The sequence below is a fragment of the Pogoniulus pusillus genome, chromosome 9, assembly GCF_015220805.1.
Source record: "Pogoniulus pusillus isolate bPogPus1 chromosome 9, bPogPus1.pri, whole genome shotgun sequence".
Lineage (NCBI taxonomy): Eukaryota > Metazoa > Chordata > Aves > Piciformes > Lybiidae > Pogoniulus > Pogoniulus pusillus.
In genome coordinates, this window is record NC_087272.1 from 2,379,263 (window position 1) to 2,406,797 (window position 27,535).

The 27,535-nt window shown below is 50.3% G+C and overlaps 1 protein-coding gene across 1 annotated transcript in view; it reads left to right on the forward strand.

Moving 5' to 3' along the window:
* Positions 1 to 27,535, forward strand: part of GRID2 (glutamate ionotropic receptor delta type subunit 2) — a 1,033,277-nt gene that overhangs the window by 763,402 nt on the left and 242,340 nt on the right. The window contains exons 6-8 of the mRNA XM_064148337.1: positions 48 to 221; positions 10,817 to 10,978; positions 25,859 to 25,978. Coding sequence (XP_064004407.1) covers positions 48 to 221; positions 10,817 to 10,978; positions 25,859 to 25,978 — 456 coding nt within the window. The remainder of the gene's footprint in view (positions 1 to 47; positions 222 to 10,816; positions 10,979 to 25,858; positions 25,979 to 27,535) is intronic.

Sequence of the window (27,535 nt, forward strand, 5' to 3'; positions counted from 1 at the left end):
CCCTGGTTTGCCTTTGATGCCTGTGTGTCCCTTGCCTTGCCTTTCAGGAGATAAGCGACGCGGACGTGCAGGAGCTGGTGAGAAGGTCCATTGGGCGCTTAACGATTATCCGGCAGACCTTTCCAGTGCCCCAGAACATAAGTCAGCGCTGTTTCCGTGGCAACCACAGGATATCTTCATCACTCTGTGATCCCAAGGACCCTTTCTCCCAAAGCATGGAGGTACTTCTTATAGCAGCCTGTTTCCACCTGGGAACTGGCATCCTGGAGGAGTTCAAGGTTTTTCTGCAAGGGGCTTAGTGTAATTTAGTGTTTATGTTTCATGTCCTCTCTGCTGTGTAGTTTAATGACTTATGGCATGACAGGAAAATACTTGGACAGGGGATGAGTGCCACTGATGGGTCATAGTGGCAAGAAAATACTTGGACAGGGGATGAGTGCCACTGATGGGTCATAGTGGCAAGAAAATACTTGGACAGGGGATGAGTGCCACTGATGGGTCATAGACGAGGCTGGGGAGAGGCCTTGAGCACAGCCCTACGAGGAGAGGCTGAGGGAGCTGGGATTGGTTAGCCTGGAGAAGAGGAGGCTCAGGGGAGACCTTATTGCTGTCTACAACTACCTGAGGGGTGGTTGTGGCCAGGAGGAGGTTGCTCTCTTCTCTCAGGTGGCCAGCACCAGAACAAGAGGACACAGCCTCAGACTGCGCCAGGGGAGATTTAGGCTGGAGGTGAGGAGAAAGTTCTTCCCTGAGAGAGTCATTGGACACTGGAATGGGCTGCCCGGGGAGGTGGTGGAGTCGCCGTCCCTGGAGCTGTTCAAGGCAGGACTGGACGTGGCACTTGGTGCCATGGTCTGGCCTTGAGCTCTGTGCTAAAGGGTTGGACTTGATGATCTGTGAGGTCTCTTCCAACTCTGATGATACTGGGATACTGTGTGATAGTGGCAAGAAAATATTTGGACAGGGGAAGAGTGCCACTGATGGGTCATAGGATCACAGAGATCAGAGAATTTCTTAGATTGGAAAAGCCCTTCAAGATCATTGAGTCCAGTCATGAGTTTCACACTGACAAGTCCTTGACTAAACCAAATCCCTCAGCACAACATCTCAGCACTGTGAATTGCTGTTCTTGGAAAGGACCATCAGGATCAGCCAGTCCAACCTTCATCCCAGCAGCCTTCATCACCAGACCATAGCCTCAAGTGCCACATCCACTGTGCTGTTAAACATCTCCAGGGATGGTGACTCCTCTGAATGGTTTAGGTTGGAAGGGAGCTCAAAGCTCAGCCAGTTCCAACCCCCTGCCATAGGCAGGGACATCTCCCACTAGAACAGGTCACTTAAGGCCTCATCCAACCTCGTCTTGAACACCTCCAGGGAGGTTGTGGAGCACAGAAGCACCCAATGGGATCAAAGGTCACATTGGGTGCTTCTGTGCTCCACAACCTCCCCGGGCAACCTGTGCCAGTGTCTCACCACCCTCACTGTAAACAACTTCTAGCATCCACTTTTAGTCTCCCCTCTGCCAGTTCAAACCCATTCCTCCTCATCCTGTCATTACCAGACCTTGTCAGTAGTCCCTCCCCAGCCTTCCTGGAGCCCCCTTCAGATCCTGGGAGGCCATTCCAAGGTCTCCTTGGAGCCTTCTCTTCTCCAGGCTGCAGAGCCCCCAACTCTCATATCCTGGCCTCAGTGGAGAGGATGGACAAGAACAAATTGTCTGCTCCACATCAACTGAGAAAACAGTCCCAAAAAAAATCCTACTCTGCAGGCAGTGAGGTAGTAGGTTGTTTTGTTGCCCTGCTGAATTTTATCTGTTGTCATCTCACTGAGAAGGGTTTCATCCTCACAACTAATGTCACCTGAGTTTCCATGTTTTCCTAAGCCTCAAATGTGTTGTCAATAAGAAAGCCTTCCTGGCGAGCACCCTGTGGCTTCTGCTTCAAGTGTCTTGGTGTGCACACTTAAATCTGGAACTGTGTCCCAAAAGGGCCTTATTTTCAGTAGTGTTAATTACAAATCACAGAATTAACCAAGGTAGAAAAGACCTCCAAGATCATCCAGTCCAACCTATCACCTAACAGCTTCTAATTAACTGAACCATGGCACTAAGTGCCTCATCCAGCCTCCTTTTAAACATCTCCAGGGATGATGATTCCACCACCTCCCCAGGCAGCCCATTCCAATGCCAATCACTCTTGCTGTGAAGAAATTCTTCCTAACCTGCCCTGGATCAGCTTATCCTGTTTCTAGACACCCTTGCAAAAAGTCCATCTGCAGCCTTCCTGTAGGATCCCTTCAGGTATTGGAAGGAAGCTCTAAGGTCCCCCCACCGCAGCTAACATCCCCTTAGCAGCTCTGAGGCACCCCTAGAGTCTTCTTCATGCTTCCAGGCTTCTGCTCTTATTATTCCACCTCCCATGCCATTGGCTGACATAATTTCATAGAGGCATAGAATTAAACAGGTTGGAAGAGAGCTCCAAGCTCAGCCAGCCCAACCTAGCACCCAGCCCTGGCCAAGCAACCAGACTATGGCACTAAGTGCCCCAGCCAGGCTTGGCTTCAACACCTCCAGGCACAGCCACTCCACCACCTCCCTGGGCAGCCCATTCCAATGCCAATCCCTCTCTCTGACAACAACTTCCTAACAACATCCAGCCTAGACCTGCCCTGACACAACTTCACACTGTGTCCCCTTCTTCTATTGCTGCTTGCCTGGCAGCAGAGCCCAACCCCACCTGGCTACAGCCTCCCTTCAGGGAGCTGTAGCCAGCAATGAGCTCTGCCCTGAGCCTCCTCTGCTGCAGGCTGCACCCCCCCAGCTCCCTCAGCCTCTCCTCAAGAGCTCTGCAAACAAGCAGAGCTGTGTAAGGTCAAAAGATGCATAGATTATCTCCAGAGACTAGTTTGGAGCTGTGAAAGTTCTCTAGGTTGTATCTTTGTGTTGTGACTGTTTTGGTAGCCAGCTGCTAACAGGTGAAAACTGAGAGTGGTTACATCCAGCTGCTAGAGATTAAACAAGGAGCAGTTCTGGTGAGCAAAGCTACTAACTACAGCAAGGTGCAAAATGGGAGGCTTCATATCTTGATTTCTGTGTCTCCTCAACTTCATTTTCACTTCATGTTCACCTCAACAGTGAACTAACTCCAGGAAAGAGAAGTAACTGAAATCAAAGGTTGTTGTCTACAAATTGGCAAATTCTGACTTAATGTTGTCCAATTGGTCCTAATGCTGTAGCCTGTGCTTCTTGATCAGCCCACAGCTGGGAGAGCTTCTTGAAAGCTTTTGCATCATTTTGGTTCAAAGGAGTGATGGAAGCTTGAGTGATTTCACTGCTCTGCACAGTTGAGTTGCTTTTTCCATGCTTTCCCTGAGGTGGCTGCACTTCATTAGTAGCTGAGTGAGAAAAACACTAAAAAATGAAAGGACACAAAATTCTGACACAGTTTCCTCTGTCTTTGTACAATGCACAGATCCTTGAGTAACCATGGAGCTTATTCATAGTTTCTTTGTTCTCCTCAGCTGTAGTATATCATAGAATCATAGAATCAACCAGGTTGGGAGAAACCTCCAATCTCATCCAACCTAGCACCCAGCCCTGGCCAATCAACCAGACCATGGCACTAAGTGCCCCAGCCAGGCTTGGCTTCAACACCTCCAGGCACAGCAACTCCTCCACCTCCCTGGGCAGCCCATTCCAATGCCAATCACTCTCTCTGACAACAGTTTCCTCCTAACATCCAGCCTAGACCTCCCCTGACACAGCTTGAGACTGTGTCCCCTTCTTCTCTTGCTGCTTGCCAGAGCCCAACCCCACCTGGCTACAGCCTCCCTTCAGGGGCTGCCTCATCCAGTCCAATCTGTCACCCAGCCCTATCCAGTCACCTAGACCATGGCACTAAGTGCCTCATGTAGTCCAATCTGTCACCCAGCCCTATCCAGTCACCTAGACCATGGCACTAAGTGCCTCATCCAGTCCAACCTATCACCCAGCCCTGTCCAATCAACTAGACCATGGCACTAAGTGCCTCATCCAGTCCAACCTATCACCCAGCCCTGTCCAATCACCTAGACCATGGCACTAAGTGCCATATCCAGTCCAACCTAGCACCCAGCCCTGTCCAATCAACTAGACCATGGCACTAAGTGCCTCATCCAGTCCAACCTATCATCCAGCCCTGTCCAATCAACTAGACCATGGCACTAAGTGCCACATCCAGTCCAACCTGTCACCCAGCCCTGTCCAATCACCTAGACCATGGCACTAAGTGCCTCATCCAGTCCAACCTATCACCCAGCCCTGTCCAATCACCTAGACCATGGCACTAAGTGCCTCTTGGAGTCTTATTTCTGTTCCCATGGGGGTTTGGAACTGTGTATAAATGTAAAAGTGACTAACTAGAAATATTCTCTGAGAGTCATAAAGGGAAATGTCATAGTTTTTATTTTATGGATTGTTTTGGGGGGTGCTTTTGTAATTACTCCTCCTAAACTCTGTGTCATTATCAAACCAGTGGAAAACATTTTTATGAAGTTCCCATTGCTGTGCCTCTGGGATTGTCCTGGTTGAAACAGCAACTTCTGACACCTTCTAGGATTTCAGAGACAAGATGTTAAAAACTGAGTTCACAGAAGGATTTGGTACTACAATGTTGCTAACTGAAAGCTAAGTGCAATAGTCTATGTATAAAATCATAGAATCATAGAATGGTTTAGGTTGGGAAGGACCTCAAAGCTCAGCCAGTTCTAACCCCCTGCCATAGGCAGGGACACCTCCCACTAGAACAGGTTGCTCAAGGCCTCATCCAGCCTGGCCTTGAACACCTCCAGGGAGGTTGTGAAGCACAGAAGTACCCAATGAGATCTTTCATCCCATTGGGTGCTTCTGTGCTCCACCACCTCCCTGGGCAACCTGTGCCAGTGTCTCACCACCCTCACTGCAAACAACTTCTTCCTAACATCCACTTTCAATCTCCCCTCTGCCAGTTCAAACCCATTCCTCCTCCTCCTGTCATTACCAGACCTTGTCAATAGTCCCTTCCCACCCTCCTGTAGCCCCCTTCCAACACTGGAAGGCCACTCCTAGGTCTCCTGGAAGCCTTCTCTTCTCCAGGCTGCAGAGCCCCAACTCTTGTAGCCTGTCCTCACAGCAGAGCTGCTGCAGCCCTCTCAGCATCTTGGTGGCCTCCTCTGCACTGGCTCCAACACTTCCATGTCCTGCTTGTGCTGAGGGCTCCAGAACTGCCTCCAGGAGTGCAGGTAGGGTGTGAGGAGAGCAGAGCCAAGGGGCACAATCCCCTCCCTTGCCCTGCTGCCCACACTGCTCTTGCTGCAGCCCAGCACAGGGTTGTGTCTGGGCTGCACTCCCACTGCAGGCTCCTGTTGAGCTTTTCCTCACCCCAGACCCCCAGGGCCTGTTCCTCAGGGCTGCTCTCAGCCATTCCCCATCCATCCTGGAGCTGTGCTTGGGATTGCACCAAAATAAACACCATAATTCCATATTCATCACTTGGTGAATCCTTTTCTTTTACACTCTGGAACAACTGCACATCTGAGTTTTGGAATCCATCAGGAGGAGGTTATGTAGTTAGATACTGCTTGATAAAGCAAATGTCAGTCTAAGAGACTTAGAATATAGAAAGGATCAGTAACAGCTACCTGGCAATAGATGAAATGTCCCAATAAATACATGTGGGTAATTAATGCAAGTGGAAAGTGACTTTAAAATGCAGCCTGGCTGTGTGCATCAGGACTGCTGCTAAATGAAGCATTTGGCTGGTTGTGACAGAGGAGGGTGATTCTGAGAAGCAGGAATTAATTGTAGTGTCTTTATCGTTGCATTATCAGTGATTGGTTGTTGTAAATGTTAAGCTGAACTATTAGTGGAGGAATAACAATGCATGATAATAGCTGAACTCTGCATTCCTGAGCCCTGCTAGCACCTGATGAAAGCCCAGCTGTATTGCTTTTAGATTAGTGAGCCCAGCCTTCCTCATGAGCCCTGACAATCATCTTCCATTCCCGTGGTACTGGCTTAGAGAAGCTACCTTGAAAGCAATGTCACTTAGCTGGGGATGATGACTTGGCATCTCTAGCCTTTCATGTACCAATTTAGTCTCATTACCAACCTTATTGTCTCTAATCTCCTGAGGCAGCTTCACAGCAGGGTAGTAATTCCTTCTCCCTCCTGAAACAAACCTCCCTCTCCTGCTGACTTCCTTGGGGAAATGCAGCTGCAGCCAAAACTCTTGGAACTCTTTGTAGCTTTATGACCCGCCAGACCAATCATCCAGGTTAGAATCCTAGAATCAAGAAGATTGGAAGGGACCTCCAAGCTCAGCCAGCCCAACCTAGCACCCAGCCCTGGCCAATCAACCAGACCATGGCACTAAGTGCCCCAGCCAGGCTTGGCTGCAACACCTCCAGGCACGGTGACTCCACCACCTCCCTGGGCAGCCCATTCCAATGCCAATCACTCTCTCTGACAACAACTTCCTCCTCATATCCAGCCTAGACCTCCCCTGCCACAACTTCACACTGTGTCCCCTTCTTCTCTTGCTGCTTGCCTGGCAGCAGAGCCCAACCCCACCTGGCTACAGCCTCCCTGCAGGGAGCTGCAGACAGCAATGAGTTCTGCCCTGAGCCTCCTCTGCTGCAGGCTGCACACCCCCAGCTCCCTCAGCCTCTCCTCACAGGGCTCTGCTCCAGGCCCCTCCCCAGCCTTGCTGCCCTTCTCTGGGCACCTTCCAGCACCTCAACATCTCTCTTGAATGGAGGGGCCCAGAACTGGACACAGGGGTGGCCTGAGCAGTGCTGAGCACAGGGGCAGAAGAACCTCCCTTGTTCTGCTGCCCACACTGCTCCTGAGCCAGCCCAGGATGCCATTGGCTCTGCTGCCCACCTGGGCACTGCTGCCTCAGCTTCAGCTCCCCTCTCCCAGCACCCCCAGGACCCTCTCTGCCTGTCTGCTCTCAGCCACTCTGGCCCCAGCCTGCAGTGCTGCTTGGGCTTGTTGTGGCCAAAGTGCAGAACCCCTGCACTTGCCCTTGTTCAGTCTCATCCCCTTGGCCTCTGCCCACCCATCCAGCCTGGCCAGGTCCCTCTGCAGGGCTCTCCTACCCTCCAGCAGCTCCACAGCTGCTCCTAGCTTGGTGCCATCTGCAAACTCACTGATGCTGGACTCAATCCCCTGCTCCAGATCATCAATAAAGATACTGAACACCTTTACAAAGGCCTGCAGGGACAGGATGAGGGCAATGGCTTCACAGTATCACAGTATCATCAGGGTTGGAAGAGACCTCACAGATCATCAAGTCCAACCCTTTAGCACAGAGCTCAAGGCCAGACCATGGCACCAAGTGCCACGCCCAGTCCTGCCTTGAACAGCTCCAGGGATGGCGACTCCACCACCTCCCCGGGCAGCCCATTCCAGTGCCCAATGACTCTCTCAGGGGAGAACTTTCTCCTCACCTCCAGCCTAAATTTCCCCTGGCACAGCCTGAGGCTTTGAAGCAGAGCAGAGCAGATTGAGATTGGATGTTAGGAATAAGCTCTGCACCGTAAGGGTGTTGGAACACTGAACATGTTGCTCAGGGTGGTGGCTGAGGCCCCATCCTTGGGGATATTTCTACAATGCTTGATCAATCTAATCTCATGTCCTCAATCCATGGGTTTAATCCTGACATCCACAGTGATGCATCTGCTGGGCATCTGGTGGAAGTCAATTGGTTTTGTGTGCTCATTGACACTAACAATGCAGAGTGGTAAAGGCAATAGGGGATCCCAGGCATTTGTCATGAGGGAAAGCAGCAGACCATTAAATCTCCATCAGTAAAATGTGGAAGACAAACTGCCTCAGGAGATTACTGAAAGGCAAGGAGAAAGAGAACCTCTTTCCTGGAGGCTAGGCAAAGAAATAGTCTGTTAGAAAACCCTTCTGTGAGAACTGCCTGGAGCATGCTGCAGATGACACAGGCAAAGCCAGCAGAAAGATAAACTTTACATAAAGGAAGGGAAAGGAGGAAGAGGTTATATGGATTGGAGTAAGTAGGCAAGAAGGGAGGCTCATCTTTAGTTCCCTTTTGGCTTCCCCTCCCCCCCCCCCCCCCTTTGTTTTTTTTATGTTGTCTTTATTTTTCTGTAGGTGTTGTCAGTCAGTGTCTGAGATATTCACCATTGCTGTACCAGTTTGGCATGCTCCTTCTCCCAGTAGCTGCAGGGCATTCCCAGTCTTTGCCTATATATATTTAAGAGGCAGGCCAGAGCCATTCTCTACCAATCACAGAATCCCACAGCATGTGTAGGCCTTGAAAGTGACCCCAACATCTCTCTTGAATGGAGGAGCCCAGAACTGGACACAGCACTCCAGAGGTGGCCTGAGCAGTGCTGAGCACAGGGGCACAAGAACCTCCCTTGTCCTGCTGCCCACACTGCTCCTGAGCCAGCCCAGGATGCCATTGGCTCTGCTGCCCACCTGGGCACTGCTGCCTCATCTTCAGCTCCTCTCTCCCAGCACCCCCATGGCCCTCTCAGCCACTCTGGCCCCAGCCTGCAGTGCTGCTTGGGGTTGTTGTGGCCAAAGTGCAGAACCCTGCCCTTGGCCTCGTTCAGTCTCATCCCAAACCTTTATAAAATGTTCTGTTGCTGATTTCACAGAATCACAGAACTAACCAGGTTAGAAAAGACCTCTAGGATCATTGAGTCCAATTTATCACTTAACCCTTCCAGTTAACTAATACATGGCAGTAAGAGCCTCATCCAGCCTCCTGTCACCATTGCTGTACCAGTTTGGCATGCTCCTTCTCCCAGTAGCTGCAGGGCATCCCCAGTCTTTGCCTATATATATTTAAGAGGCAGACCAGAGCCATTCTCTACCAATCACAGAATCCCACAGCATGTTAGGGCCTGGGGGTGACCTCAAAAGCTCATCCAGTGCAACCCCCCTGCCAGAGCAGGATCTCCTATTCCAGAGCACACAGGAACACATCCAGGAGGGTCTTGAATATCTCCAGTGAAGGAGACTCCACAACCCCCCTGGGCAGCCTGTTCCAGTGCTCTGTGAACCTCACATTTTCCTCCTGTTTCCATGGCACTTCCTATGGCTCAGCTCCCACCCATTGCCCCTTTCCCTGCCACTGGGCATCACCCAGCAGAGCCTGGCTCCAGCCTCCTGGCACTCACCTTTACACCTTTGTCAACATGCAGGAGGTCACCCCTCAGTGGGTGCACTTCCCTGCTGTAAGCTTCCCTCTTCATTGAAGTTTTTCAGCAGACCATGTGTGTAGAGAGAGCCTCATGCAGAGAAGCCCACATGGTTCCTGAGCCTGGGAGATGTGTTCTGACTTTGCTGTGAGTGATGGAGAAAAACCAAACCATCAATCCTGCATCAGTTAGCAAATTACTGCTGCCTAATCTTTTCTGGCACAGTCACAGCATCACAGAGTTAACCAGGGTGGAAAAGACCTCTGGGATCAACAAGTCCAACCTTATCAACTAATCCTCCTAATTAACTAACCCGTGGCACTGAGTGCCTCATTCAGTCTCCTCTTAAACACCTCCAGGGATGGCAACTCCACCACCTCCCCTGGCAGCCCATTCCAATGCCAATCACTCTCTCTGACAACAACTTCCTAACAACATCCAGCCTAGACCTCCCCTGGCACAACTTCACACTGTGTCCCCTTCTTCTCTTGCTGCTTGCCTGGCAGCAGAGCCCAACCCCACCTGGCTACAGCCTCCCTTCAGGGAGCTGCAGACAGCAATGAGCTCTGCCCTGAGCCTCCTCTGCTGCAGGCTGCACACCCCCAGCTCCCTCAGCCTCTCCTCACAGGCCCCTCCCGAGCTTCTTTGCCCTTCTCTGGACATGTTCCAGTGCTTTAACATCTCTCTTGAATTGAAAAGCCCAGATCTGGACACAGCACTCAAGGTGTGGCCTGAGCAGTGCTGAGTACTGGGGTAGAATGACTGCCCTGGTTCTGCTGGCTACACTATTACTGATCCAGGCCAAGTTGCCTATGTTTATGTTCAGTTTTGGGCTCCCCAGTTGCAGAGGGACAAGGATCTGCTGCAGAGAGTCCAGCAGAGGGCTATGAGGATGATGAGGGGACAGGAGGGCATGGCTGGTGAGAAGAGGCTGAGGGACCTGGGGCTACTTAGTCTGGAGAAGAAAAGACTGAGACAGGGTTTGATCAATGTTTATAAGTATCTGAGGGCTGCCAGGAGGGGGCACAGGCTCTGCTCACTGCTCCCTGGGGCAGGACAAGCAGCAATGGGTGTAAGCTGCAGCACAGGAGGTTCCAGCTCAACACAAGGGGGAACTTCTTTGCTGTAAGGGTCCCAGAGCCCTGGCACAGGCTGCCCAGAGAGGTTGTGGAGTCTCCTTCTCTGGAGCCTTCCAAGGCCTGTCTGGATGTGTTCCTGTGTGCTCTGTGTTAGATAGGATTGTCCTGCTCTGGTAGGAGGGTTGGACTGGATGATCTCCTTGGGTCCCTTCCACCCCCTAACATCCTGTGAGCCTGTTAATTCCAAATAAGTCACTTTAATTACTAAACTCCAGCTGATAGCAAGAGACCACAAATAATCATAGAATCAAGCAGGTTGGAAGAGACCTCCAAGCTCAGGCAGTCCAACCTAGCACCCAGCCCTGGCCAAGCAACCAGACCATGGCACTAAGTGCCCCAGCCAGGCTTGGCTTCAACACCTCCAGGCACAGCCACTCCACCACCTCCCTGGGCAGCCCATTCCAATGCCAATCACTCTCTCTGACAAGAAGAATGCTAATACCAATGCTAATGCTCTCCCTTTAATGTCTTTGCAGATTTCAAACCTGTACATCTATGACACTGTCCTCCTGCTGGCGAATGCCTTTCATAAGAAGCTGGAGGACAGGAAGTGGCACAGCATGGCCAGCCTCACCTGCATCAGGAAGAACTCCAAACCCTGGCAAGGAGGACGATCCATGTTGGAAACCATCAAGAAGGTATATTTTTCCCTGTGTCTTTGTTGCAGTGTGATGGTCTGGGAGATCCCTGCCCCCCCACTCTTAGGTAGTCTCCCAGACTAGATTCAGTCAGCTGAAAGTTAAGGAATGAAGCTTTATAGTTACAGCTTAGCACAAGATACCAGCAGAGAGTTACAACAGTTACAGCTATAGACAGCAATAGACAAGTTAAAGGTGATACAGAAACACAACAGCCCTGCCAGAAACCAGAGTCCCCAGGAGGGGCTCCCAACCACCCTGCCACCTTCTTCCCACCCCTCTACCTTATCCCAGAGTTTACCTTACGTGCAAGGTGAGGATGGAGGATCAGCCAGGGGGGTTAGGAGTAGAAAGATTAGTTCCACAGAAGCAGCCCAGGGAGACAGACACACTCTATCTTATCTATGTTTGTGTTCTTGTCTTTATCCATCTCAGCAAGCCTATGAGTGCAGCAGGCATCAGCATTGTTTTCTTTTCACAGCCTAGCATCTAATTTGTCTCACTAAAATATTCCAATTAGCCTCAAACCAGCAGATACAGTTTGAGGTCACAAGCTCCCTGGGACTGAAGGACAGGAGTGACTCTTAAGTCCTTTTAGAGAGTAAGAATGAAAACACTGCAGACTGATTGGAAGTTTAAAGAGAGATTCTCTTTACTGTGCATATGTGCAAAAGGTAATCAGGTGGAGTGGATACATCCACAAGCTGAGCCAAGTCTGTTGGACTAAAACCTGCTAGAATCCTCCACCCCTTCCACCCTCAGGATGCCTGAGAGCAGAACAGAACTGCCCTCCCTACCTTAGGCCTACAAGGCCTCAGCTGGCTGCATGATGCAGCTCACACTTCCCCTGCCAGCCAGGAGCCATCTCCCACACACACACCATGAGATAAGAAGGGATGTGCTCTGCCTGGAGAGCAGTGCAGGGAGCAGAGGAGAGGGGAAAGACAGAGACATCAACCAGGCACTGCCTTACAAGCTGTGATACCAGAGAGCAATGCAGGGAGCAGAGGAGAGGGGAAAGAGAGAGACATCAACCAGACACTGCCTTACAAGCTGTGATACCAGAGAGCAGTGCAGGAGCAGAGAAGGGAAATAGAAAGACATCAACCAGGCACTGCCTTACAAGCTGTGATACCAGAGAGCAGTGCAGGAGCAGAGAAGAGAAAGAGAGAGACATCAACCAGGCACTGCCTTACAAGCTGCGATGCTGGAGAGCAGTGCAGGAGCAGAGGAGAAGGGAAAGAGAGAGACATCAACCAGGCACTGCCTTACAAGCTGTGATACCAGAGAGCAGTGCAGGAGCAGAGGAGAAGGGAAAGAGAGAGACATCAACCAGGCACTGCCTTACAAGCTGTGATACCAGAGAGAAGTGCAGGAGCAGAGGAGAAGGGAAAGAGAGAGACATCAACCAGGCACTGCCTTACAAGCTGTGATACCAGAGAGCAGTGCAGGGAGCAGAGGAGAGGGGAAAGAGAGAGACATCAACCAGGCACTGCCTTACAAGCTGTGATACCAGAGAGCAGTGCAGGAGCAGAGAAGGGAAAGAGAGAGACATCAACCAGGCACTGCCTTCTAAGATGTGGACCTCCAGCTTCACTCCTTTGGCCTAGTGCTGTCACTCCCTGCAGGAGGGAGTGACCACAATTAGGTCACCACAGAGTCTCCACAACCTTCCTGGGCAACCTGTGCCAGTGTCTCATCACCCTCACTATAAAGAACCTTTTCCTAACATCCACTTTCAATCTCCCCTCTGCCACTTTAAACCCATTCTTCCTCATGCTGTCATTACAAGACCTTGTCAGTAGTCTCTCCCCAGCCTTCCTCTAGCCACCTTCAGATCCTGGAAGGCCACTATAAGGTCTCCTTGGAGCTTTCTCTTCTCCAGGCTGCAGAGCCCCAACTCTCTCAGCCTGTCCTCAGAGCAGAGCTGCTGCAGCCCTCTCAGCATCTTGGTGGCCTCCTCTGCACTGGCTCCAACAGTTCCATGTCTTTCTTGTGCTGGGGGCTCCAGAACTGCACCCAGGAGTGCAGGTAAATCATAGAATTCATAGAATCAAGCAGGTTGGAAGAGAGCTCCAAGCTCAGCCAGTCCAACCTAGCACCCAGCCCTGCCCAATCAACCAGACCATGGCACTAAGTGCCCCAGCCAGGCTTGGCTTCAACACCTCCAGGCACAGCCACTCCACCACCTCCCTGGGCAGCCCATTCCAATGCCAATTACTCTCTCTGTCAAGAGCTTGGTACCTGGTTGATGTCTCTCTCTTTCCCTTATCCTCTGCTTCCTTCACTTCTCTCCAGTATCACAGCTTATAAGGCAGTGCCTGGTTGATGTGCCTCCATGTGCTGGCAAGGGAGGTGATTCTGCCCCTCTACTCCACTCTGCTGAGACCACACCTGGACTACAGCATCCAGTTCTGGAGCCCCCATTACAAGAGGGCTGTGGAGATGCTGGAGAGTGTCCAGAGCAGGGCCAGGAGGATGCTCAGAGGGCTGCAGCAGCTCTGCTGTGAGCACAGACTGAAAGAGTTGGGGCTGTGCAGGCTGGAGCAGAGGAGGCTCCCAGGTGACCTTCTTGTGGCCTTCCAGGATCTGAAGGGGCCTACAAAAAATCTGTGGAGGGACTTTTGAGGCTGTCAGGGAGCGACAGGAGTGGGGGGAATGGAGCAAAGCTGGAGGTGGGGAGAGTCAGAGTGGATGTGAGGAGGAAGTTGTTGGTGATGAGAGTGGTGAGAGGCTGGCATGGGTTGCCCAGGGAGGTGGTTGAGGCCCCATGGCTGGAGGTGTTTAAGGCCAGGCTGGCTGAGGCTGTGTGCAGCCTGCTGTAGGGTAGGGTGCCCCTGGGCATGGCAGGGGAGTTGGAACTGGCTGCTCCTTGTGCTCCCTACCAGCCCTGACTGATTCTGTGATTCTAATTTGCCGTTGCCCTGCTCTTGCTATTAATGTGGTGAAATAACAGAACTGAAAGTAAGGAAAACCCTGACTTGTCTCAGGGGGTTGGAACTAGATGATCTTCAGGGTCCCTTCCAACCTAAACCAACCTGTGAATCTGTGAATCTAGTCTATAACCTCTCGTTGTAGGGCTCAGCAGCTCTGCACCCTTTCCATGCTGCTTTACCCAATGTTAAGCACTTGCTGCTTCCTTGTGCTTATTATTTCATACCTTAATTGTGCTGATGCAGAAGCAGCTTTTCCTTATCTCCAGGTTTTAAAGATTTCCTTTTGTTTGGCTTAGTTGTTCTGTTTCTTCATGATGTTTACAGCTTCCATAGTCTTAGGGACAATGAGCACAGCCTTCTGAGTGGGTATCTGGTCCAGCTATGCATAGGTTGGTAGCTTAGAAGAGTAACTTTCCTGTTAAATTACTCAGTTCAGTTTCCTTATGTTCACAGAATCACAGCATGTTAGGGGCTGAAATGGACCTTGAATCCTCATCCAGTCCAGCTCCCCTGCCAGAGCAGGATCACCTAGAACAGATCACACAGGAACACATCCAGGCAGGTTTTTATTATCTCCAGAGAGGGAAAATCCACACACCCCCCCGGGCAGCCTGTTCCAGAGTTCTGTCACCCTCACAGGGAAAAAAATCCTCCTTGTGTTTACACAGAACTTCCTCTGCCTCAGCTTCTACCATTGCCCCTTGCCCTGTCATTGGGCATCACCCAGCAGAGCCTGGCTTCAGCTTCCTGGCATTCACCCTGCACATCTTTATGAATGAGGTCATCCCTTAGACTGCTCTTCTCCCAGCAGCACAGCCCCAGCCCCCTCAGGCTCTCCTCCTAACAGAGTTCCATTCCCTTCAGCATCTTTGTGGCTCTGCACTGGGCTCTCTCAAGCAGTTCTATGTCCCTCTTGAACTGGGGAGGCCATAACTGGACAGACAGAGTACTCCAGATGTGGCCTCACCAAGGCAGAGTAGAGAGTCAGGAGAACCTCTCTCAACCTACTAACCACAGCCCTTCTAATCCACCCCAGAATGGCACTGGCACTCCTGGCCACCAGAGCACATTGCTGGCTCACTGTCAACCTTCCATCCACCAGGACCCCCACATCCTTTTCCCATTCACTGCCTTCCAACAGGTCAGTCCCCAACCTATCCTGATCCCTGGGGTTGTTCTCTCCCAGCTATCATTCATAAAACTACCTTCTCATTTGTCTGCTGTAGATCCTGCTTCTCTATACCTAGACTCAAACTGCTGGCAGTACCTACAAAGGAAATAAACAACTTTCCTTAAAAGAGGAGGGGAAAAAAGGAAAGCAAACCCCAAATCAAAACCCACACAAACCCAGAAATAGAAGTGCTTTATTTATGTCCTCCATTCAAAGGACATTAAAAAGAATTTCAAACCTGATTTTGTTTTTCAAGCAGTTGCCATTCTGACTCAGGTCTTTTATCTACACCAGACATTCTGATCGTGCAGGCAAAATACAAAGCTCCTTTGAACACTGCTTATTTTTCCCTCAGTCCTGGATCAATCTGCTCTAGCTCCAAAATAACAGATCAAGGACTTCAAGATGATGGAGTAGATCCTCCTAAAAGTTCTGCTAAGGCAAATGGAAAACAAAGCAGAGGTGATTGGTGGTAACCAGTAATGGAGTCACAAAGAGCAAATAGAGCAACCCTGTGCTGGGCTGCAGCAAGAGCAGTGTGGGCAGCAGGGCAAGGGAGGGGATTCTGCCCCTTGGCTCTGCTCTCCTCACACCCCACCTGCACTCCTGGGGGCAGTTCTGGAGCCCCCAGCACAAGCAGGACATGGAAGTGTTGGAGCCAGTCCAGAGGAGGACCTATGATTTTCTTTGGTGGTGGTGGATTTGATAGTATCCCAGTATCATCAGGGTTGGAAGAGACCTCACAGATCATCAAGTCCAACCCTTTAGCACAGAGCTCAAGGCCAGACCATGGCACCAAGTGCCACGTCCAGTCCTGCCTTGAACAGCTCCAGGGACGGCGACTCCACCACCTCCCCGGGCAGCCCATTCCAGTGTCCAATGACTCTCTCAGGGAAGAACTTTCTCCTCACCTCCAGCCTAAATCTCCCCTGGCACAGCCTGAGGCTGTGTCCTCTTGTTCTGGTGCTGGCCACCTGAGAGAAGAGAGCAACCTCCTCCTGGCCACAACCTCCCCTCAGGTAGTTGTAGACAGCAATAAGGTCTGCCCTGAGCCTCCTCTTCTCCAGGCTAACCAATCCCAGCTCCCTCAGCCTCTCTTTCAGTCAAGGCCCTAATTGCCAACACTTCCCCAGCACTCCCACAACTTTCCAAGTGGATTCCCAAAACTTGGCTGAGTGTTCTGTTAGGAACACAGTTTGGGTATTTGATTACTTCACTAACACAAATGCTCAGAGGGCTGCAGCAGCTCTGCTCTGAGCACAGGCTGAGAGAGTTGGGGCTGTGCAGCCTGGAGAAGAGAAGGCTTCAAGGAGACCTTGGAGTGGCCTTGCAGGATCTGAAGGGGGCTCCAGGAGGGCTGGGGAGGGACTATTGACAAGGTCTCAAGGTCTGGTAATGACAGGATGAGGAGGAATGGGTTTGAACTGGCAGAGGGGGGATTGAGACTGGATGTTAGGAAGAAGTTGTTTGCAGTGAGGGTGGTGAGACACTGGCATAGGTGGCTCAGGAAGGTTGTGGCTGCTCCCTCCATGGAGGTGTTTAAGGCCAGGTTGGATGAGGCCTTAAGCAACCTGTTCTAGTGAGAGGTGTCCTTGCCTGTGGCAGGAGGTTGGCACTGGCTGAGCTTTGAGGTCCCTTCCAACCTAAACCATTCTGCAATACTTTTGTGGCTATTCCCATTTTCCATTCTAATAGTTTGAAGTGTCCTTCCAGGACAAAAAAGCTGGGGAGGGACTTTTTAGGCTCTGTGGGAGTGACAGGGTTAGGGGGAATGGAGCAGAGCTGGAGATGGGAAGGTTCAAGCTGGATGTGAGGAGGAAGTTGTTGAGCATGAGAGTGGTGAGAGGCTGGCATGGGTTGCCCAGGGAGGTGGTTGAGGCCCCATGGCTGGAGGTGTTTAAGGCCAGGCTCGCTGAGGCTGTGGGCAGCCTGCCCTAGGGTAGGATGTCCCTGGGCATGGCAGGGAGTTGGAACTGGCTGCTCCTTGTTGTCCCTTCCAACCCTGCCTGATTCTATGATTCTAAGTCATGAGGCTGGAAGGATAACCCAGGACACAGTTCTCATTTCAGAAGCTGAGCTGTAAGGGACTCTAAACTCTTATTGCACTTAACCCATCAGAGCAATTTCAAATTCACATTTGGCAGTCTGATGCTTTAGAAGCTATGATTCATGCAAGGTTGCTTCTGGAACTTTTCTACTCAGTTCACATTCTGTAAATACTATTGCACATTTTTCCATTTGCAGGCTAAAAGCAATTTCTGTTTACTCAAATCAGAATAGGATGCCTGAGCTGGAAAAGTCCAAATGCCCACTTCAGGGTTAGAATTTACTATGTGAGCTGCAGACTCAGGCAAAGTCCTGCTAGTCCTGGCAGCATCTCTATATTTAGAAGTCATCTGCCATGGAAAGGGCTGCTGGTCTGTGCTGCAGTTATGTGCTGGTTTGTGTCATTTGAGGATGTGAAACTGATCCTGTTCTCTGGTGTAAGCATTCCTCATGTGGTTTCTTACCACCATCCCATCACTTTGCATTGAATCATGGAATGGTTTAGGTGGGAAGGGAGCTCAAAGCTGAGTCAGTTCCAACCCCCTGCCATAGGCAGAGACACCTCCTGCTAGAACAGGTTGATCAAGGCTTCATGCAACCTGATCCTGAACACCTCCAGGGAAGTTGTGGAGCACAGAAGCACCCAATGTGATCAAAGATCACATTGGGTGCTTCTGTGCTCCACAACCTCCCTGGGCAACCTGTGCCAGTGTCTCACCACCCTCACTGTCAAGAACCCTTTCCTAACATCTAGGACTAGATCTGAGTATCAAGAGAAACCAGGAGGAAGCAAAGAAGAGATGAAAGCAATCCAGGCAGAGCAACAGGTATGGAAACTGGGAATAGCCACAGAAGAATCATAGAATGGTTTAGGTTGGAAGGGACCTCAAAGCTCATCTAATTCCAACCCCCTGCCATAGGCAGGGCCATCTCCTACTACAACAGGTCGCTCAAAGCCTCACCCACCCTGGTCCTGAACACCTCCAGGGAGGTTGTGGAGTGTAGAATCACCTGTGCCAGTGATGAGATAGGATCTCCAGCTTCATGGTATTGGTCATAAGTAGAATCATAGAATCAGAATGGTCTAGGTGGGAAGGGACCTCAGTGCTCAGCCAGTTCCAGCGCTCTGCTATAGGCAATGACACTTCCCACTAGAAGAGGCCACTCAAGGCCTTATTCAACCTGGCCTTGACAGGTGTCCCTGCCTATGGCACAGGGTTGGAATTGGATGGGCTTTGAGGTCCCTTCCATCTAAACCGTTCTATGATTCTGTGATCTTTCCTTTCTTATCATCTTGGCCACAACAACTCCAAGCAGCACTACAGGTTGGGGACAGAGTGGTTGGAGAGCAGCCAGGCAGAGAGGGAGCTGGGGTGCTGATAGATAGAATCATAGAATCTACCAGATTGTGGCAGGGGAGGTCTAAACTGGCTGTTAGGAGGAAGTTGTTGGCAGAGAGAGTGATTGGCATTGGAATGGCTACCCAGGGAGGTGGTGGAGTCACTGTGCCTGGAGGTGTTGAAGCCAAGCCTGGCTGGGGCACTTAGTGCCATGGTCTTGTTGCTTGGCCAGGGCTGGGTGCTAGGTTGGACTGGAGGAGCTTGGAGCTCTCATCCAACCTGCTTGATTCTATGATTCTGTGATCTTGGAAAAAAACATGCAAGTTTTCCATAATTATGAAAGGAACCAGGAAAGTTATTATGATATCTAAATAGTTTCTGAATAAAAGTTTCCTGGATGATCTGTTCTAGGTGATCCTGCTCTGGCAGGAGAGGTTGGATTGGAAGTTATTGAGGTCCCTTCCAGCCCCTGACATTCCATATGAAGTCATCACTGATTGAAGTATTTAGCATATCATAGAATTATCCTGAGAATATATTGCTGCTCACACCACTTCTGATCCAGGCCAGGATGCTTTTGGCCTTCTTGTTCATGCCCCTGTGCTCAGCACTGCTGAGACCACACCTCGAGTCCTGTGTCCAGGTTTGGTCACCACAGCACAGGAGGGACACTGAGGTGCTGGAGCAGTGCAGAGAAGGGCAAGGAGGCTGGGGAGAGGTCTGGCAAACATGGCCTGGGAGGAGCAGCTGAGGGAGCTGGGGGTGTTCAGTCTGGAGAAGAGGAGGCTGAGAGGGGACCTTACTGCCCTCTGCAGCTACCTAAAAGGAGGTTGCAGTGAGGCTGGAGCTGGTCTCTTCTCCCCAGTTACTAATGACAGGACAAGAGGAAATGGCCTCAAGTTGCATCAGGGCAGGTTTAGGTTGGCTGTTGGGAGGAAGTTCTTTGCTGAGCAGGTGGTCAGGCACTGGCACAGGCTGCCCAGGGAGGTGGTGGAGTCACCATCCCTGGAGGTGTTTAGAAGCAGAGTGGCTGTGGTGCTTGAGGCTGTGGTCTGGTGCTGAAGGCTGCTGGGATGAAGGTTGGACTGGCTGATGCTGGAGGTCCTTTCCAACCATAGGGATTCCCAGTGCTGAGATGTTGTGCTGAGGGCTTTGGGTTAGTCAAGGACTTGTCAGTGTGAAACTGGTGATTGGACTCCATCAGCTTGAAGGGCTTTGTCAATCTGAGAAATCCTGGGATTCATGAAGGGGAAAATAAGAACAGGTCTGTAAATCTATGCACTGAAGAAGGTAAGAGGAAGAGGAAGGGCTGGGGATATTCTACCTGCTGCAGCACTTGGTAAAAATAGGGGAACTCTGGCAGCAAACAAGCAAATTTATTTATGATTAATGATCTAACAGTGGAGAGCAGGGAATGAGTGGGAATTAGACTTTCAAACACTCCTTGAAATGGCCAAAGAGCTGTCTGAATAATTCCCTATGGCAATTTGTCACTTTTCACTGCTGAATTTGATTCATCCATCACTTTCTCTACAAACACATCTAAAAGTTTGGGGTTTTGTTAGGTTTTTTTTTTCCCTGTGTGAATTCAACTAATTGGACAGACCACTAAAAAGAAAAAAAAGAAGCCCACTGCAATTATTAAACCCTAGGTATCTTTTTATCCATTTTTAATCCATCCTGGAATCAAAGAATTAGTTAAACTCATCAGAAAATGCAATCATCCTTCCAGTGAATTTGGCCAGCTCTAGCAATCGGTTCTAAATTCCCTTCTGCAATAGGAACAGTTCCCAAACACATCTTCAGTTGTTTATTTTAAGTAAACCTATTTCCCAGGGAGATAAATAAGTATTAATAGAAAGTAATTATACTGATGGAGAAATTAATCTTCCCAAATAACCTGAGAATGAATATAAGTAGGATTATATGGAGGATAAGCTCTGAGAAATGACATGGAGTTACTGCTTCTGTCTCCTCTCACACTTACCTGATCTCTTACCAGTTGTATTTGTTTAGCTCACTGGCAAACAGCAAGTTTTAGTGCTGGCAGCAGAAGCAGCACAGATGCTATATAGTGTGACCAGTAGGACCAGGGCAGTCTTTCTGCCCCTGTACTTAGTGCTGGTCAGGCCACACTTTTGAGTGCTGTGTCCAGTTGTGGGCTCCTCAATTGCAGAGAGATGTTGAGGTGCTGGAAGGTGTTGAGAGAAGGGTAGCAAGGCTGGGGAGGGGCCTGGAGCAGAGCCCTGTGAGGAGAGGCTGAGGGAGCTGGGGGATGTTCAAAAAATGACTGGATAAGGCACTTAGTGCCATGGTCTGGTTGCTTGGCCAGGGCTGGGTGCTAGGTTGGACTGGATGAGCTTGGAGCTCTCTTCCAACCTGCTTGATTTTATGTTTCTGTTCTCTGTTCTGTTTTCTGATTCTCTGTTCAGCCTGGAGAAGAGGAGGCTCAGGGCAGACCTCATTGCTGGCTACAGCTACCTGAGAGAAGATTGTAGCCAGGTGGGGTTGGGCTCTGCTCTCAGGCATCCAGGGACAGAATAAGAGGACACAACCTCAAGCTGTGGCAGGGCAGGTTTAGGCTGGATGTTAGGAGGAAGTTCCTGGCAGAGAGAGTGGTTGGCATTGGAATGGGCTGCCCAGGGAGGTGGTGGAGTCACTGTGTCTGGAGGTGTTGCAGCCAAGCCTGGCTGGGGCACTTAGTGCCATAGTCTGGTTGATTGGCCAGGGCTGGGTGCTAGGTTGGACTGGCTGAGCTTGGAGCTCTCTTCCAACCTGCTTGGTTCTATGATTGAACAGGGCTGGGTGCTAGGTTGGACTGGCTGAGCTTGGAGGTCTTTTCCAGCCTGGTTGATGCTATGATTGAACAGGGCTGTGTGCTAGGTTGGACTGGATCATCTTAGAGGTCTCTTCCAGCCTGCTTGATTCTGTGATTTTTCTTTCTCCCTATGGACACAGTTTTTCCCTTCACTGCAGAATAGTGAGTGTCTGAGAGCTGCACACTGGAGAGTTGTGCTGCCATTCAGCCAGACTTGGACAGGCTGAGAGCTGGGCAGGGAGAAATCAAATGACCTTCAGGAAGGGCAAGGGAGGAGTCTGGCACCTGGGGAAGAACAACCCTGTGGAGTGTGTCATGGAGGGGTATGCTGCCACCTACACCGATTTTGGCTGAGGGGAGAAATTAATTGGGGTGAGATAATATTGTATAAAATAAACATTTATTAAACTCAATATTCTGAGCTCTCACCACCCCCAACCACTGTATATTAATATTGAAAGGATTCTACACAGTCATGGAAACATTCTAGGATTAATGTCTACAGTGACTGATTAATAACTGGCAAACATTCAAACTATAAACAGAGAGAGGAGGTTTTCACAGCGGCTTAATGCCGCTTGGGGTCTGTATGCTATTTGCCCAGCAGGGTGGGCTGGAAACTGTTTCTATCACAGTATCACAGTGTCGCAGTATCATCAGGGTTGGAAGAGACCTCACAGATCATCAAGTCCAACCCTTTAGCACAGAGCTCAAGGCCAGACCATGGCACCAAGTGCCACGTCCAGTCCTGCCTTGAACAGCTCCAGGGACGGCGACTCCACCACCTCCCCGGGCAGCCCATTCCAGTGTCCAATGACTCTCTCAGGGAAGAACTTTCTCCTCACCTCCAGCCTAAATCTCCCCTGGCACAGCCTGAGGCTGTGTCCTCTTGTTCTGGTGCTGGCCACCTGAGAGAAGAGAGCAACCTCCTCCTGGCCACAACCACCCCTCAGGTAGTTGTAGACAGCAATAAGGTCTCCCCTGAGCCTCCTCTTCTCCAGGCTAACCAATCCCAGCTCCCTCAGCCTCTCCTCGTAGGGCTGTGCTCAAGGCCTCTCCCCAGCCTCGTTGCCCTTCTCTGGACACGCTCAAGCATCTCAATGTCCCTCCTAAACTGGGGGGCCCAGAACTGAACACAGCACTCAAGGTGTGGTCTGACCAGTGCAGAGTACAGGGGCACAATGACCTCCCTGCTTCTGCTGGCCACACCATTCCTGATTCAGGCCAGGATGCCACTGGCTCTCTTGGCCACCTGGGCACACTGCTGGCTCATGTTCAGGTGGGACCAGACTTCGTGGAACCAGGTCTGTTATGCCCTTTTGTGCTTTTAATGTGTTGACCTCTGGTTTGGGCAGAAAGACATGTCCAGGCAGGGAAAGACCTAAATAAGCCTATTTTGGGGCCTACAGGCCCACCACAACAGAGTAGTATAACTTGGGGATGGACCTGTTGGAGAGCAGTGGAGGGAAAAACGGCCTGGGGGTGCTAGTGGTTGGAAAGTTGACCATGAGCCAGTAATGTGCTCTGGTGGCCAGAAGGGCCAGTGCCATTCTAGGGTGAATTTGTGGGGAGTAGGGCGAGAGAGGTTCTCCTGCCACTCTGCTCTGCCCTGGCGAGGCTGCATCTGGAATATTGTGTCCAGTTCTGGGCCCCTCAGTTCAGGAAAGACCTCAGGGAACTGATTGAAAGACACCAATGCAGAGCCACGAAGATACTGAAGAGATTCAAACAGCTCTGTTAGGAGGAGAGCCTGAGGGAGCTGGGGCTGTGCTGCTGGGAGAGGAGGAGACTCAGTGGTGGCCTCATGCATGTTGATAAAGATGTGCAGGTGAGTGCCAGGAGGCTGGAGCCAGGCTCTGCTGGGTGATGCCCAGAGCCAGCACAAGGGGCAAGGTGAGGCATAGGAAGTTCCATGGAAACATAAGGAGATTTTTTTCCCTGTGACAGTGACAGAACACTGGAAGAGGTTGCCCGAGGGGGTTGTGAAGTCTCCCTCTTTGGAGATACTCAAAACCCAGCTGGGTGTGTTCCTGTGTGCTCTGGTACAGGAGATCCTGCTCTGGCATGGGGGTTGGACTGAATGAGGTGTCAAAGTCCCTTCCAGCCCTTGACATTTCCATTTTGTTGTGGAGGGGGAAGTTTGAGCAAGACCTGTGAGGACAAGTACAATATTTTATAACTTCAGAGTGGCAAGCTGACATTCCCAAGTGAGGTCTTGACTGCTGGGTAAATAGTGCTTTCTGCAGAGTATAGCAGTGCCAAGGTAGATGGAAACTGTAGTTTGTCTTGCCAGTCTGGACAGGACTCCAGTGGGCTTTAACTAAAGCTTTGTAACAGCTTTGCAAAGCCCAGAGCAGTGATCAGAAATGGAAGTGAAACATTTCTGTCCTAACACCTGGCATTTTCCTGTTCACTTTGAAACCTGTTGAGGAATTTCCTGGTTGCAAGTCAAGCCTAGAGAAATATGAGAGAGGAGGTAATAAAAAAGTCTTCATGTTTCCCCAAGTGGAATTATTTCTGTAATCATAGAGTTAACCAAGTTGGAAGAGAACTCCAAGCTCAGCCAGTCCAACCTCTCACCCAGCCCTGGCCAAGCAACAAGACCATGGCACTAAGTGCCCCAGCCAGGCTTGGCTTCAACACCTCCAGGCACAGCCACTCCACCACCTCCCTGGGCAGCCCATTCCAATGCCAATCACTCTCTCTGACAACAGCTTCCTCCTAACATCCAGCCTAGACCTGCCCTGCCACAACTTCACACTGTGTCCCCTTCTTCTCTTGCTGCTTGCCTGGCAGCAGAGCCCAACCCCACCTGGCTGCAGCCTCCCTTCAGGGAGCTGCAGACAGCAATGAGCTCTGCCCTGAGCCTCCTCTGCTGCAGGCTGCACACCCCCAGCTCCCTCAGCCTCTCCTCACAGGGCTCTGCTCCAGGCCCCTCCCCAGCCTTGCTGCCCTTCTCCAAACACCTTCCAGCACCTCAACATCTCTCTTGAATTGAGAGAGTGATTGACATTGGTATGGCCTCAAGCCATGCCAGGGTAGATTTAGGCTGGATGTTAGGAAACATTTTTTCATGGAGAGGGTTATGAGGCACCTGAATGGTCTGCCCAGGGAAGAGGTGGAATCACCATCCATGGAAGTGTTTAAGGAAAGCTAGGCTCTGGCACTTTGTATCATGGTGTGGTCAGCGTGGTAGTGTTAGGTGATAGACTGGGCTGGATGATCCCAGTGCCATGGTGTGGTCACTGTGGTAGTATTGGGTCATAGTCTGGGCTGGGTGATCTCAGAGCTCTATTCCAGCCCATTGCATGGTGTGGTCAGTGTGGTAGTGTTGGGTCATAGTCTGGGCTGGGTGATCTCAGAGCTCTATTCCAGCCCAGAGCCATGGTGTGGTCAGTGTGGTTAGGTCATAGTCTGGGCTGAATGATCCCAGTGCCATGGTGTGGTCAGTGTGGTAGTGTTGGGTCATAGTCTGGGCTGGGTGATCTCAGAGCTCTATTCCAGCCCAGAGCCATGATGTGGTCAGTGTGGTTAGGTCATAGTCTGGGCTGAATGATCCCAGTGCCATGGTGTGGTCAGTGTGGTAGTGTTGGGTCATAGTCTGGGCTGGGTGATCTCAGAGCTCTATTCCAGCCCAGAGCCATGGTGTGGTCAGTGTGGTAGTGTTGGGTCATAGTCTGGGCTGGATGATCTGAGAGCTCTATTCCAGCCCATTGCATGGTGTGGTCAGTGTGGTAGTGTTAGGTGATAGACTGGGCTGGATGATCCCAGTGCCATGGTGTGGTCAGTGTGGTAGTGTTGGGTCATAGTCTGGTCTGAGTGGTCTGAGAGCTTTATTCCAGCCCATTGCATGGTGTGGTCAGTGTGGTAGTGTTGGGTCATAGTCTGGGCTGGGTGATCTGAGAGCTTTATTCCAGCCCATTACATGGCGTGGTCAGTGTGGTAGTGTTGGGTCATAGTCTGGGCTGGGTGATCTCAGAGCTCTATTCCAGCCCAGAGCCATGATGTGGTCAGTGTGGTTAGGTCATAGTCTGGGCTGAATGATCCCAGAGCCATGGTGTGGTCAGTGTGGTTAGGTCATAGTCTGGGCTGAATGATCCCAGTGCCATGGTGTGGTCAGTGTGGTTAGGTCATAGTCTGGGCTGAATGATCCCAGAGCCATGGTGTGGTCAGTGTGGTTAGGTCATAGTCTGGGCTGAATGATCCCAGAGCCATGGTGTGGTCAGTGTGGTTAGGTCATAGTCTGGGCTGAATGATCCCAGAGCCATGGTGTGGTCAGTGTGGTTAGGTCATAGTCTGGGCTGAATGATCCCAGAGCCATGGTGTGGTCAGTGTGGTTAGGTCATAGTCTGGGCTGAATGATCCCAGAGCCATGGTGTGGTCAGTGTGGTTAGGTCATAGTCTGGGCTGGGTGATCTCAGAGCTCTATCCCAGCCCTTATCATTCTGTGATTCAGCGATTCTGTATACATTACGCACAGTGAGTGCACAAATCCCTTGGCTGAACAAAAGTTTGACTGCTCTACCTAGCTATCTTCACTACACTTTCCTCTTTGTTTGTCTCCAACAGGGTGGAGTGAATGGTTTGACTGGAGAACTGGAATTTGCAGAAAATGGGGGGAATCCCAATGTGCATTTTGAAATCTTGGGAACGAATTACGGAGAAGATCTTGGCAGAGGCATCCGCAAGGTAAGACAACATAAACAAATACACACATATATATATACAGACACACTGTGCATAAAGACTACTCTCACTGATCTGTTTTGTAAACTACTTTTCTTGTGTTCCATGTACAAAGTGGAACACAAGTCTCAAAGTGACTGCTGGCACACAGCTGTGCTGCCTTTGCTAGGAAGAGTAAGAAAAGTCTTGAACTCGATACGCATCTCTTCTGTTGCTGCAAAAGAGACCTTTTGTTGATCAAGTCCTTTGTAGTATACAATGTCTTCATCTGCTGGTTGGCTGTGTGTCCCCCCCACCCAAAATGAGTGAAACCTGTTGTTTTGTGAGCCTTGCAACTCACCTTCAAACCAGCAAATCTCACATTGAATTGCATCAAGGGCACACAGGTTGGTATGGTCAGTGTGAGATGCTGCAGCTAAAAGATGATTGCAGTTTGTAGGCACAGAAGCAGGAAAAAATCTGTTGCAGCCTTGTGGTGGAGGCAGGGGATGAATGTGGCTGAGTCAGGCATCATAAAAATAGAAATACTTTCTTATATATTTATCAATAAATATAATTTTTAGTATATATTTATGTATTAATTTTAATTTCTATTAATGAATGCACTATTTTATTATATACTTATTAATCAAAAGTGAATGAGTTTATTTTCCTGACAACCTCCTGCCCTCAAACTAGATACAAAACTAGTTTAGATTTATTTACAGGTTCTAGTTTGATCAGGGATTCTTCAAAGGATGTTAATGAATGCACTATTTTATTATATACTTATTAATCAAAAGTGAATGAGTTTATTTTCCTGACAACCTCCTGCCCCCAAACTAGATACAAAACTAGTTTAGATTTATTTACAGGTTCTAGTTTGATCAGGGATTCTTCAAAGGATGTTAATGAATGCACTATTTTATTATATACTTATTAATCAAAAGTGAATGAGTTTATTTTCCTGACAACCTCCTGCCCCCAAACTAGATACAAAACTAGTTTAGATTTATTTACAGGTTCTAGTTTGATCAGGAATTCTTTAAAGGATGTTATGGACAAGTGTAGAGACTTAGGAAGTCAGGAAATGGAAAAGGCTAAGCTATAGTCTGGAGAAGAGGAGGCTCAGGGCAGAGCTCATTGCTGTCTACAGCTCCCTGAAGAGAGACTGTAGCCAGGTAGGGTTGGGCTCTTGTGCCAGACAAGCAGCAAGAGAAGAAGGGGACACAGTGTGAAGTTGTGCCAGGGGAGGTCCAGGCTGGATGTTTTTAGGAAGTTGTTGTCAGAGAGAGTGATTGGCATTGGAATGGGCTGCCCAGGGAGGTGGTAGAGTCACCGTGCCTAGAGGTGTTGAAGCCAAGCCTGGCTGGGGCACTTAGTGCCATGGTCTGGTTGGTTGGGCAGGGCTGGGTGCTAGGTTGGGCTGGCTGAGCTTGGAGCTCTCTTCCAACCTGCTTGATTCTATGAATTCTATACACACAGCTTTACCCCACTAGCAGTCAGACTGAGCAGAGTATTAAGGCAGCAGCAGTGTTTACTCACAGAGGTGAGAGAGCTATTGTGCAGTGATCCCTTGCT